Source organism: Mauremys mutica, chromosome 8, assembly GCF_020497125.1.
Source record: "Mauremys mutica isolate MM-2020 ecotype Southern chromosome 8, ASM2049712v1, whole genome shotgun sequence".
NCBI lineage: Eukaryota > Metazoa > Chordata > Testudines > Geoemydidae > Mauremys > Mauremys mutica.
Genome location: NC_059079.1, coordinates 44,199,491 through 44,213,280, shown reverse-complemented (window position 1 = coordinate 44,213,280; position 13,790 = coordinate 44,199,491). Strand labels below are relative to the sequence as shown.

Below are 13,790 nucleotides of genomic sequence, written 5' to 3'. Positions count from 1 at the left end.
CCTGGTAGGGCCACATGTTTCAGATGCAGCTGGGGGAGTATTGATATTCTGATTGTTTTAAGGAAAAATGCTGGCTGGCAGCATACATGTTTGCAGTATAGCCACACTTCTAACAGGAGTGGAAGGGCATTTGGGCATGAATTGTGAGAGGCAATGGTGCATGACTATTGCATCTGCAGCTATGTATATTCACTGACTAGAAATATAAGTAGGAGTCACAGACTGAGCTGCAATCTCTACTGTAGCCTTCAGGCAGTCAATGACTGTGCATGGACTGCACAGCTGTTTTGCCCCTGCAGTTAGGTTGGAGGATAGGATTCCTTCCCATCTTGTTCTCTATGTAAATCCCTTCAGGCTTTGTGCATGAGGCCAGAATCTGGATCTTTGGGTTTTTGAATGTTTAACTAAAGCAGTGGCAATCTCTTTAAGGGACAAACTACAGTGTTTATCAGAAACTGAAATAGTACTGAAGTATTGGTTATGTATTTTATCTGGTATTGATTTTATTTTATTTCAAGCTTTCTTCAGAACCTAATTTCACTGTCACTTTGATATCCAGCTTCTAATCCATTAACTTTGTATTTTCATAGAACAAATGTGCCCAATACTGGCCAACAACGGAGAATAGCACTGAAACTTTTGGGGACATTGTTGTGAAGAGCAATGAAAGTAAAACGTGTCCTGACTACATTATTCAGAAACTGCATATTACAAATGTGAGTTGGCTTATTAATGTGAGAATAATTTGAATTGGTCTGTATAGTTGGTATAAAGAGACTATTATCAGAGATTCTTCCAGAACAACAGTGACAGTTAGTATTTCCCCCTGTTTCTACCAAGCAACGTAGAGCTTGAGAGAATACCTAGTAGATGGTGTATAATGTCATAGGGCAAATATGAATTGGAAACTTATCTCATAGCTAGGATTTCCCTCTTTACCGTGGGCCCGGTATTCTTAACAGGAACACCAGTAACTTTCTGTTCTATAAGCCAGCTGACAAGGCTGGATAAATTGTATGCAATATACTGTGGTTTTGTCAGAGATTTACCCCTTTTAAATTAGGAAAACTTGTTATTGGTTTATGAACATAGAATAATATATTTTTAAATTAACACTGAGACCACCACATTGAATATTATTTCCCCCTAGTAAATTCACTCAGAAATGTGGCTCTTAGAACCGTATTGCCTGTCCTTGTCTGAACTGTACGGGGACAATTACAGTTTACGGTAACCTCTATTGTATTTATAAACTTCTGTAGTTCAGAGCTATGAGGGGTCAATATGGAGTTTTCAAGATTTTTAGGCCAATTCCCAATCTCAGTTATACCAGTGAAGCACCACTAGTTCCTAGAGTGTAACTGAGTGTAGAATTTACCCTTTAGGGATACATTTTCCCCTTTTATTCCTTGCAACTTTATTTCAGTGGGGATACATAGCGTGTTAGTCAGGGCACCATTTATTGTTTGTTGTGTTAGATTTAAGGACTGAATGTGCTGGAGGTTCAGGTCATCTTGAAACATAAATAGTATAGCACCCTTCCAGACCCATCTTGCTCCCATGTTTTCATCTTTCGGCCCCAGTTCTGCTACCTTTCCTCACATGGAGTAGAAGCTTACTCTGAAGGCAGGTCTACACTACGGAGGAAAATCGATATAAGATACGCCACTTCAGCTGAAGTCGAAGTATCTTATATCGAATTACCTACCGTCCTCATGGCGCGGGATCGATGTCCGAGGCTCCCCATGTCGACTCTGCTGCCGCCGTTCGGGTTGGTGGAGTTACGGAGTTGACAGGAGCGCATTCGGGGATCGATATATCGCGTCAAGATGAGACGCGATATATCGATCCCCGAGAAATCGATTGCTACCCGCCGATAAGGCGGGTAGTGAAGACGTACCCTGGGACTAGTCCCACTAAGCCTAAGATAGTTACCACTTACTGTGAGTAAGGTGGCCATACCAAGCCCCTTAAGTGTTAATAAAACTCTGTGGCATCATGCATAGGAGAGACTCCAAATTACAATAGCTACAGTGTTGCAGATCAGAAGTAATATGAATTAATTTTTGTCATGTATCAGTTTGTTTGGTGCTTGCTTGCTTGGCTGTAAGATCATATTAACAAAAAAATTAAAATTAAATACCTTGTGACTGCTGTCACAGCTGATTATCATTCAAAGTACTGTAAAATATCAGTTGATTTTTATGTAGGCTAAGAATGGAGAAAAAAGCAACAACTCAGAAATCCTTATGAAACTTCCAAACACACGTTATTAAAGCTCATAACCTAGTAGGAGCAACTGTACAATAATTATGCAAATTCTATGCTCTGATTGGCTACCTGGGACTCTCAGTCAGTTGCCTTAGGGTTGCCAACCCTCCAGGATTGTTCTGGAATCTCCAGGAATTAAAAATTAATCTTTAATTAAAGATTATGTCATGTCCAGGAATACAGCCAACCAAAATTGGCAACCCTATTTGGAGATTCACCTACTGAATAGTTATCGGGGAATAAGCAGATGGTCATTGTATAAATTAAACATCAGCTAGTCAGAGTGTGGAGTATTGCTTGCATGTAAGATAAGCATACAGTTATGAATCAGTGGTAGCATCCCAGCACTTTGCCTGGGTGAGAGAATTCAATTTCAGTATATTACATCCTAAACAGGCATGGCTTCAGGTTAATATCTAACCAAGCACAAGGTGAGAACATATCACATGGTATATTCAGACTGCCACAATGATGGTATAGTCTGCTGACTGCAGAATGCTTCCTGAGAGACAATAATACAGGTTTTATTGTTCTTCTGCTGTTAGATCTCTGTCCTCAACTCTCCATTCACAACAAGAGAATGGAAACAGTCAAGATGTATATTGTTGTTTAGTCCTTGTGATTCATCTCCATCATGTAGTCAATGGCCAAGTGCACCCCATTGTAATTTTTTTTCTTATTTGGATTCACAGTCATAGTTCCCCAGCTACCAAAATGTGTTTTCCCTTCTCCCTGATCCTGGCAACAGCATATTAAAGCAGGGTCTGTGACCCTATGGGACCTGGTATGCCTTAAGCCTTGAATACAGTGACTTAGAAATCATGAGCAGCCTCACTGATTGTCACAGGTTTGACAGCCCCACTTCTATTCTGAGTTGCTGTTTTTAGACTTCCTTCATTCCTCTGTGGGTCTGTGTGACCTTAGCAGGTAGTTAAAAGTACAGATGGCAAAATAACCAACAAATACACTTGGCAGCACATAGACCTTTATGGTGACTTCCTAAATGATGTACAAGTACAGTGGAGAACACATGGTACATTCTACATAATCACAAAATAAAGTATTCTTATGATGATAATACTGGACTTCACCTTAGTGGATTGTCATTATATTCTTTCTTCAAGTTAAGGCATGTTCTACATGTATGGCTCTTATTTTTAACCACTCTTTTGTTATTAAAATTGGAAAATGTTCCAACTTCTGAAACCTTTGAAAGAACATGTGACTGTACAGTGTCTGGAATCGCTGTTGCAATACTAGATGCCTACTGTACCTATTTTTCTGCTTTATTCTATACTTTGTATATTTACATTTGATTTTGGTGTGGTACTAATGAAACAATTCCACGTTGTCCAGAGAAAGGAGAAGACACCTGGGAGAGATGTGACGCACATTCAGTTCACTAGCTGGCCAGACCATGGAGTGCCTGAAGATCCTCATCTTCTCCTCAAATTACGCCGCAGAGTTAATGCTTTAAGCAACTTTTTTAGTGGCCCAGTAGTGATTCATTGCAGGTAAATATTACAGAAACTCTCTAATAATAAACAAATTCTAGCCAGAGCTACCGAGAAAAACAAGTCAGGGAAGGTTAGCAATAGTTACTTAGACCAAAATTTTCAAAGTTGGTTGCTTTAAAGTAAGGCACCTAATCCATATTTACAGACCTAAATAAGAGGCCTGATTTTCAAAGGTAATAAAAAGCCTACAACCCCTATTCAGATCAGTGGGACCTGAGGATGCTTGCAACTTTTAAAAAGCAGACACTTATTTAGTTTGAAAATATTGTCCTTATTTATTTAAAAGATATTTAAAATGTACATTTAACAGACTTTTGAATTGTGGATTAATTTATTATAAGCCACACACTTTGCACTGCTTTGCATCACCTTGCAGAACATGACTGGCATTCATCCTCCTCTCTCAATAACTATCACTTTGTACTTGTCAGTGCTGGTGTTGGACGTACTGGAACCTATATTGCGATCGACGCTATGCTGGAGGGGCTGGAGGTAGAAGGCAGAGTGGATGTTTATGGCTATGTTGTAAAGCTCCGTCGACAGCGATGCCTCATGGTTCAAGTGGAGGTATGTTCTACAGCTCGCTGCTTTGTTCCATTTATTAATCTCCCTCAATCCTAGGTAAAACTAATATGGCCATGATTTTCCATTGCAGTTGTCCAGGGAAATATAAAACTATGAAAGAACAGGGGGAGGAAAACCATTTGTGAAGCAGGGATGGTCAGCATTTTCCAAAGTTTGACATTTCAACCATTTTTTAAAAATTTAGAATTGCAACAAAAAAAAAGGGACAAAAATACATAGAAGCCTATTCTCTTTTGGCACCAAAACATGAACATTTTGGGGCAAGGTTAACTATGCATATTCACTGTTTTTTTTTTCATTAGTGTGGGATTTTCAGAAGTGCTTAGAAGCACAAGTTTCATTGAAAATAACTGATGGGACTTGAGCTCCTAACTTAGGTGGGTGTTTTGGAAAACCACACCCCAAATTCTTAGTTGTACAACCTGAGTTATGTTACATTTTATTTATATAGCACCTTTGATCAAAAGCACTAAATGTTGCACTAACACAGCCAACTGCATTTAATTGACATAGCAATCGCTGTATCTACTGCCAGTTTAATAAAGCAACAGTAATAAGAATACATGAATATTATTATATGTTTTAGATAGCAAGAGCAATTTGAAAAATTTTTCTAATTATTATTTTCAATTTTTGAAATCCACCTCATCCTTACATTGGGGACCACTAGGCACAGTACATCCTGATCCATCAAGCACTGGTGGAATACAATCAGTTTGGTGAAACAGAGGTCACTCTCTCTGAACTGCACACCTACCTTAATAATCTGAAGAAAAGAGATCCTCCCAGTGACCCCTCTCTGCTGGAAGCGGAATTCCAGGTAAATATAATAGTGCATTCTGTTTTATTCGACTCTCTGTTCTGATTTTAAACAAAAAAGTGACATGCGGTAATTTAAATAAGCCAATAATTCAGAGCCAAATTCTGCCAACTAAATTGGTCATTTTAAATGAAGTCAGCAGATTAAGGAACTGCTCAAAGCGAGGGTGGCAGAATTAGATCCAATATTTGGTTGCTGGGGAATAGGGATGGAGCCAGAAATTCATCTGATCTAAATGGGCATAGTGACATTGTCTTCAGCTGAGCTAGGCCATTTTACAAAAATCTGGCCCCTGGAGTATTCATACTGAGTTTTACCAGTTCCAGTTTTTCTGATAGTAAATTGATATTTTGTATTTTTAATTATTTTTATCTTATTGAAAACATACAGTATTTCTTTTTTTTTCTCCAGTTTTTCCCCTTAGGGTTCCATAGCTTTATTTCTTTTTCCTTCTGAGAAACTAGAGAGAAAATATAATGGACAAATATATAATTTCCTGTGGCTGAACCAGGAGTGTGTATAAAATTAAAGATTTAGGCTCCAATCCAGCAAGCTTTTCCACATGGATGCAGAACAAGCAACTGCCTGAGTAGAATAGCTTGTAGGATCAGGACCTTAAAGAGATGTAAAATGTTTTAAAAAATTGAATCTAGGGTTATCAATTTATTTGTAGCAATAATGTCTTTGTGCCAATGTGGATGTGAGGGTGCAAATTACCACTAGCGATCCATATATCTGACAAAAAATCAGTTTGCTTATGATGCCCACGAAAAGTGGGTACCATAGTTGGTAGATCATTATACAGATGTATTTTATGTGGCATATATACTATGGCAGTACCATAATAAACTTAATACATTAACTTTGTGTTCCTGGAAAAACTTTTAAAGTGGTGAAATGTCTTAAAGAAATAGCAATTTTATTCCCTTTTTGTTAACATTGTTCATAAAATACAGCAGCTTGATCTTTTTAAATTGTTTCTCTCTGCATGATTTCTTATGGTACTGCACATGGTAGGTTCAAGGGTTTGTAAATTGTGGTCCAGGCACTTCCATGGAATGAAATGAAGCCGTGGGGGACTGAGATATTAAGAGAGGAGATGGGTCTCTGAGAGTATCACAATTTTATAAAGCTGGCAAACCACTGGTTAGCACATGGCATGACCTTGTATGCTTTCTTTCCTTAGAGGCTACCATCCTACAGGGGATGGCGGACACAGAACACTGGCAATCGACAGGAAAATAAAAGTAAAAACCGGAATTCCAAAATGATTCCATGTAAGTGTTTGCGATGATGTCTGCAGTCAGTTTGTTCTAATTGTATGAAGGCTTCTTATGAAAGATTACAGATAAAACAGGACAGTAAATTGATGTATTGATATGTACTCCACCCTAGAAAATTTAGGAAGTGAATGATTTGTTACAATATAAACTGTGAGGAGTCCTTGATTTATTTTTCCAAACCACCATTGTGGCATGTCTGCTGCCTCTATGCCATTGCATAACTGCTGAATAACTGCACTTTTTCTACATTCCCTTTCCATTGTAACAAAACTAAGAAGGGAGATGGTTGCTTTCCTCCCACCAGTAGAAGCTATTGTTGTGACACTTTTTTTTTCAGATGACTTTAACAGAGTACCAATTAAACATGAAGAGGAGAAAAGCAAAGAGAGTGAACATGATTCAGAGGAATCATCTGATGAGGACAGTGATTGTGAGGAAGCAAGCAGATACATAAATGCATCATTCATAACTGTATGTATTTAGAGGATAAAACTACTTGTATCTAATATGCTTTCCGCTGATAGTCCCTGATAATAGCTATGTGCCAATTTCTGCTCATCTTACCTTCTCCAGTAGTCCTATTGGCTTCGTTAGCATGGTACTAATTATGTGAGTAAGACAATCAAGATCTGGCACTTTATTTGGATGTTCATTTATAGACTGAATCATAAAGATCTTGTAATATTGGCTGTCCCATTGGAGAAAGACAGAGTTCTTACCTTTCACTGTCCTAATCTATACAGCCTCAAAGAGTTAAATACTTCAATCATAATAGCCTTAAGTCTAGTGACTGTTGCAATAAACAGAGTGATGGTAAAATAATTATCTTTTATAGTTTCTTTTAAAACCTGACTTTCAGCTAGGCTTTTCAGTGCCACCTATATTTTTGACAGCACATATATGGGTAGACTTCCACCTATGTGAATACCAGGTACACACAGGTAGTTATATATAGTAATTTCCCTTACAGTCAATTTTATGTAGTTTTTTGTGGGTACAAATTTGGCCTAGTTAAAACAGAGGCTAGCATTGAAAAGCAAGCTTTTAGTGTCAGAGTCACATCTAAAAGATACCATCTTTGGAGGGCCTTTGTTGGACACTAACAGATATAACTGATTATAAGAGTATGCAATGAATGGGATTTATCTGAACTCTGTAGACAAAAATACAGCTAGCATATCTACTGATTGTAAATACTGTATCTGTTTACTAATAGATACAATGTCAGTCTGCATTGACTTGCTTAGCTACTCTGTGATGTTGCTAGAGGCATCACTCAATATCCAGTTTCTAATACCAACTGTGGTAAACTTTCTTTTTAACCCCAAAATGCATTCTGCCTCAGATATTGGCAGTCTAAGCTTTCCCATAAAGCTGTACAAATGTGTCTCAACTTTGTCCTGGATAAAGGACTGCTAGTTATGGAGGGTCAGTCATGTGCCCACCAATTTTTGTCCTTTCTGGTGACACTATGAACTATTGCCAATTGTGATGATGGTTTTTTAAAATGGATACTTGTCCTCTAGAAACTATACTGAGACCATTAACTCATTTCATGTAGGCTACCAAACTCCCTTTAGATGGTAAATACTTCTTTACACATGATAACTGCCTTTCAGATGAATTAGTAAAAATAAATCACATGTTCAAATGGTCTTTTTTTAGGGCTACTGGGGTCCAAAAGAAATGATTGCAACACAAGGGCCACTACCAGAAACGATCAATGACTTCTGGCAAATGATCTTTCAAAGAAAAGTCAAAGTAATTGTTATGTTGACAGAGCTGAAAGAAGGAGATCAGGTTAGTTTGTCATCTTCAAAGTAAAGTATATGATACAATACTCTTCAGAAGAGAAAAGAACAGAATTCCAATCTCTAAATTGCAATGAAATTCTAATTTCCAAACCAAAAATGTGACTCTGTCAGAAAGTGACTCAACCTATCAACTATTTTGTTTTCTAATAGGATTTATTCCATCCTTATATTTTAAATTGTGCTGAAAGGAATTTTTTATTACACCTTGAAGTTCATCAGTGATGTATTTTATGATAAAATGAAACTGAATAGTTATAGAATATATGCATCCTTTAAATTGATTTGGAAAGAAAAGCAAAAGCAATGATAAAAATAAGGACTGATTTATACTTCATTTCTAGCAACTCTGTGCACAGTACTGGGGAGAAGGAAAGCAAACATATGAAGGTATAGAAGTTGAAATGAAAGATGTCAACCTGTCTTCTAGCTACACCATACACGCATTTGATGTAACACATGTGAAGGTAAAAGATAAAAAATGACAGATGGGAATTTGACACTTGTTCTTCTATTTTTAACTTTGTCTTTTGTAAAGGGCAAACAAGATAAGGACAATCAAAAGACAAGTACAAACCTGTTTGTGTTTTGATAGCTGATGTTTTATTAGTTCCTTCCTTTAAACATTTTAATAGTTATTAAAATGTGACTTACAGTCACCATTGAATTACAAAGTCAGACATAAGTAAAATGAGGGATAGAGACCTCCGTGAGGCACAGCTCCCACCTTTCTCTCCTCTGTCTCCAGTGGACAGTAATTTATTGCTGGCCTGGTCCCACAGCAAGTTATGACACACTGTGAGGTAATTCAGTCAAGTCTCCACCCAGGCCCAATCTACCTCCTAAATGGATGGTAGTGGGTGCACAAGGTCTGAGTACCCACAGTGTTATCACCCTTCACAGGCGTAGTTCAAGTCAGTCTAGTCCTAAGTGATTATCAGGATTTTTTTTTTAAATTCACGTGGAATAAATATAATGTGGATCATTATGTTATCCCTTGAATTTACTATATGTTAATCTCTGTTTTGCAGAGGAAAGAAACTCGAAATGTGTATATGTACCAGTACCACAAGTGGAATGGCTTGGACCTTCCTGAAAATCCCAAAGACTTAGTCACCATGATTCTGAACCTCAAACAAAAACTTGCAGTTAAATGTGTCACTGAGGACATCAGATGCAGCCGGAGCATTCCAATTGTCATTCACTGCCGGTGGGTCTGGATGCTATAGATATTTTAGTGCATTTCTACAGTTTGGTTATACTTGGCAATAGCAGTTTCATAATTCTTACTGTTGCTCCTAAGCTTTCCTAAAGCCCGGAGACTCAATTCACCCTACAGTGTATGCTAGCTTCTCCCAGCAGAGGGCTCCCAGGGCAGACCGTCCACCCGTGTATCATGCAACATTGCAAAGTGGCCACAACCTCCCCTCCATTGAGATATGGGTTAGGGCAGAAGATGAGAGCTACCTAAAAAGTAGATGTGCTGGCTGGTACAAAGCCATGACCAGAGGAAGGTCCGCTCAGCACATTCTTCCAACATTTTATTGGCAGGGGTCCTTGTGAAGCTCACAGTGGATTGTAGGGCTGCACCCACCAGCTGGAATGGCCAGCCTTGTTCAGGGAGGTGTACATTTCACCAAACCTAGTATATATGGACTTGGGTCCTTTGCTGGCCATTATACCTCGCACGTGGCTAGCTGTTAACATCAGTATGGTCCAAGTCTTATGTGGCCTGAGTTGGGAGTGACGTGAAGCACCAGTACAGAGGCACAATGCCTCTTCAGGGCTCTGTGTTGCCCTGGGGGGCAGTTTACTCATCTTGTAAGACAAATCAGCAATTCTGGCCACTGAGAGCATATTGGGGGTGGGATGGGAAAGGAAGAGTTATGGCTACACTTACTCCCTACCCACTAGTAAGCGTCATGCACCACTGAGAGACCATTATGATAGTAGCCCTGTAGTCCCCAAAGGCAGGAGCTAAATCTGGTTGATCCTTAAGAGGCTGCCTTCCCCCCAGCCCCCCTCACAATTGAATGGCTACATAAGGGCTAGGTATAATGTAGCACAGTAAAAATCGATGTCCTCTTTGCATCTTAACGGTACTCTTGGTTACTATAATCTCATTCCAGTTAGAAATATTTCAGAGATAGGAATCTTTGTGACTGTTGTCAGTACAATAATCTTTAAAATAAACCTAACTGCTTGTGATAAATTGTACAGATTTTTGAATTCCAATAATGTGTATCTTCTAGTGATGGATCTGAACAAACTGGTGTATTTTGCGCCTTGTTGACCCTCTTGGAAAGTGCAGAAACAGAAGATGTGATAGATGTCTTCCAAGTAGTGAAATCTCTTCGACGTGCTAGGCCGGGAATGGTCCCCACTTTTGTAAGTAAATCCTATGAGTTAACCAAACAATGCAATAGATTTGCTTATCTTTAGTCATGAACGTTCTAATAACCACTGGCATTGTTTCTGCATAGGAAACGTATTATAATGATCTCATCCGTAATTATTCATCAGCAGTTGTGAATTAGCTATTGGTGATAAGAAGGAACTAGTCTGCAACCTATCCACAGCTATAATAATCAGTTTCTGGAAACTGAAAAGATCAACACTACATGTTGTTTGTAAACCATTAATATTTTAGGCTGGAACTTTGGCAGCTGCCTAAGGGATTTGGGAGCACATCTTCCACTGAATTCCATGGGAGTTGTATGCCTAACTCCCTTAGGCAGGTTAGAAAATGCTCTCCTTATTTTCTGAAGAGTGCACAGAAGGAGCTGCTTTCCTGCGTGCATGCAATATGCATTCTTCTCTCTGACAATCCATCTAAATCATCTAGATTTGCTAACTCTGCTGTGGTTTATTAGAGAACTGAACAGTAGTCACTACCATACACTTAATCCACCTACTTCATTCTCTTTTAAACACACTTTTGATAGTTTGCCATATGAATCAAGAGGGATGGATTCTGCGAAACTGCCTTGGGACTGGGGTGATTATAGGTAGTGACCTATACCTGATCTACCTGGAATTAGGGATGCCCTCAGTGCCGTGTCACCAAAAACTCCGAATTGAGCATAGCAGGGAGGTGCTTCAACTTCATGTGGGCCAGCAGCCATGGAGACCACCTTACGCTGAATGTTTCAATAAGATGGAAAGATTCACATTGTCAACACTTAAGACAAAAAAAAAAATCAGCCATCCTGGCTCAATCACATGGCATTTCATCTACACTAATCCCTTCTTTTTTGTATTAGGAACAATACCAGTTCCTGTATGATACTATTAGCAGCATCTACCCTGCACAGAATGGACAAGTAAAGAAAAACAGCAAGCAGGAAGATACAGTTGAAATTGACATGGAAGCAGATAAAACAGATCAGGAAGCTAATTTGATTACTATGGATATCATCTCACTGGAGTCAGAGGCCAATATGAATATGGAAGCGCGAGAAGATTCCAAATCTGCAGATGGCATTCAGGGACCAGAAAGCTCTTCAAATGGACCCAAGACTCCAGTTTTAACTGAGAGTGCATAGAAAACTATATGAAATTTGGATGTACAAAGGATCTTAAACAGAATAAGTAGTAGAGATTTGATCTTGAGTTAATTTTTCAAAGGTACGGTATGGAAAGAATACTTGAAATTTGTGGATAATGTAATGCACTGTGAAAATTTAATGTCTGTGTAGATTTGCATTTTATTCCTTTCAAATTATTTGAATTATTTTTGATCTTTTTACAAATCTGTATATTGTAATGCTGATTTTCATTATGGTCTGGTATTCAGGAGTGGAAAGAAAAGTCATGCTACCTTTTTTCAATCTTATTTTTTGTTATAAGAAAGTAAGTAGCCAGGACCGGAATCTCTAACAATGTACAGTCATAAATATAAAGTTAGAAGTATGGCAAATATGAGTTTTCTTGTAAGTAACTATTGTCTTACTATCTTTAAATTGACTTAGTGGGTAAGGAATATGGCCTGAATTTCAGAAATGCAATTCCTATTGACTTTAGTTAGGGTTGTGCTTGCTTTGCAGGTGCTTTGCAGAACAGCAAAGCCATATCTGGGTCATATCTTACAGCTCCATCAAAGTCTATGGGGTTTTATACTAGCTGAGTAACTGGTCCCACACATCCTTACCAATCTAGGACTGTAAGCTTTGCATTTTTCTAACTGGCCTCAAGATGTCCTCATTGCTCCATACAAATCCATCTGAGGCTTCAATATTTGAAAGAAGAAAGTCCAGAACTCAGAGTATTGATTGATTGGAGAAACTTTGATAGTTAATTGAATTGACATTTGGCAACTTGAGATCTCATGTGTTACCACAACTGCTTCTTGTGCTAATTTTTTCTAATTTAAAGAGAGAGCTTCTGCAAAAGTGTCGTACCTATTATGTATATTCAACATTCCAAAATACTATGCTACTAATAGTACATGCTACTAGCACATTGCTGATTTTATTTAGTAGTTTCGTAATATGATGATGATTTGTATGTTACAGTTTGGATTATTTTACTATTGCCTTAGTGGATTTCAGCCTAATCTTTTAAAGCCAAATAAAAAGGACAATTAATAAATTGCACAGTGGGAATTATTCTGAAATATGTAAAACTCTGTGTAAAATTACTTATATGTAAAAGAATGAAGGGTCTTGAAATGCACCTGCTTTTTGTAGACTATGCAAATGGGTTGGTTTTTATTTACACTCAGCGCATAGTTTTGTAGCTCCCTTTATCTGCTGATTTCAGCAGAACCAATGGTAGTGTTTAATTCTTGTATCATTCGCTTCATCTGAAAAGATCAGACACTTTAGAAAGGTAGGTAAGTATTAGCTTCCTCATCTGTAACATGGGGATAAGGAATACAGAAGTGATATTGTTATGCCGATGGGTAGACCCCAGTCAGAGGTGGGCAAGATTGAACTTGGGACCTCAGTGCATGAGCCTCTACCACATGGGCTAAAAGCCAGCAGGGTGTTAGCTCAGACTGTAGAGCAGACTCATTTTATCTCTCTTTCTAAGTTGTCTCAGTGCCACTAGATGGGACAGAACACCACACCCAGAAGGCGTGTGGGTTACAGTATGGCTTATTCAAGGTCATACAACAGGTGGCAGAGCTAGGATTCCTAACTTTCCATTCCAATATGCTATTATTTGGACCACACTCCTAGGTAGAGAGCCATGCCATAGGCTATGTGTATACTTGATTAAAAAACACTGAATCTGAAAGCTGCCCAAAAAAGTGATTGATCCCCTGAGAGCCAAAGAATGAAAGTGTAAAGGGGTTAACTTAATTTTTCAGTTTTCCTAGGCCAGATGCTTCATTCATTCTCTGCTTACACAAGCAGTTCACTTGAAGAAACAGCAGCAAGAATGCACAAACAGTGGGACCTTCCTTGCCTGCAAGTTGAACTTTCCTTCCTTTCCAGCCAAAGCCTCACTGGCTTATGAATCCTTTCAGGAGACAAGAGCACCTATAGCCAAAGAGACT

The 13,790-nt window shown here is 38.5% G+C and overlaps 1 protein-coding gene across 1 annotated transcript in view; it reads left to right on the top strand.

Moving 5' to 3' along the window:
* The window catches only part of PTPRC (protein tyrosine phosphatase receptor type C), a 108,310-nt gene extending 95,430 nt beyond the window's left edge, over positions 1–12,880 (top strand). Inside the window, exons 21-31 of the mRNA XM_045028476.1 lie at positions 591–716; positions 3,628–3,785; positions 4,220–4,355; positions 5,044–5,193; positions 6,380–6,470; positions 6,814–6,947; positions 8,142–8,276; positions 8,632–8,754; positions 9,319–9,497; positions 10,540–10,675; positions 11,551–12,880. Of these exons, the coding sequence (XP_044884411.1) occupies positions 591–716; positions 3,628–3,785; positions 4,220–4,355; positions 5,044–5,193; positions 6,380–6,470; positions 6,814–6,947; positions 8,142–8,276; positions 8,632–8,754; positions 9,319–9,497; positions 10,540–10,675; positions 11,551–11,832 (1,650 nt within the window). The 3' untranslated portion in view covers positions 11,833–12,880. The remainder of the gene's footprint in view (positions 1–590; positions 717–3,627; positions 3,786–4,219; positions 4,356–5,043; positions 5,194–6,379; positions 6,471–6,813; positions 6,948–8,141; positions 8,277–8,631; positions 8,755–9,318; positions 9,498–10,539; positions 10,676–11,550) is intronic.
* The last annotated feature ends 910 nt before the right edge of the window (positions 12,881–13,790 follow it).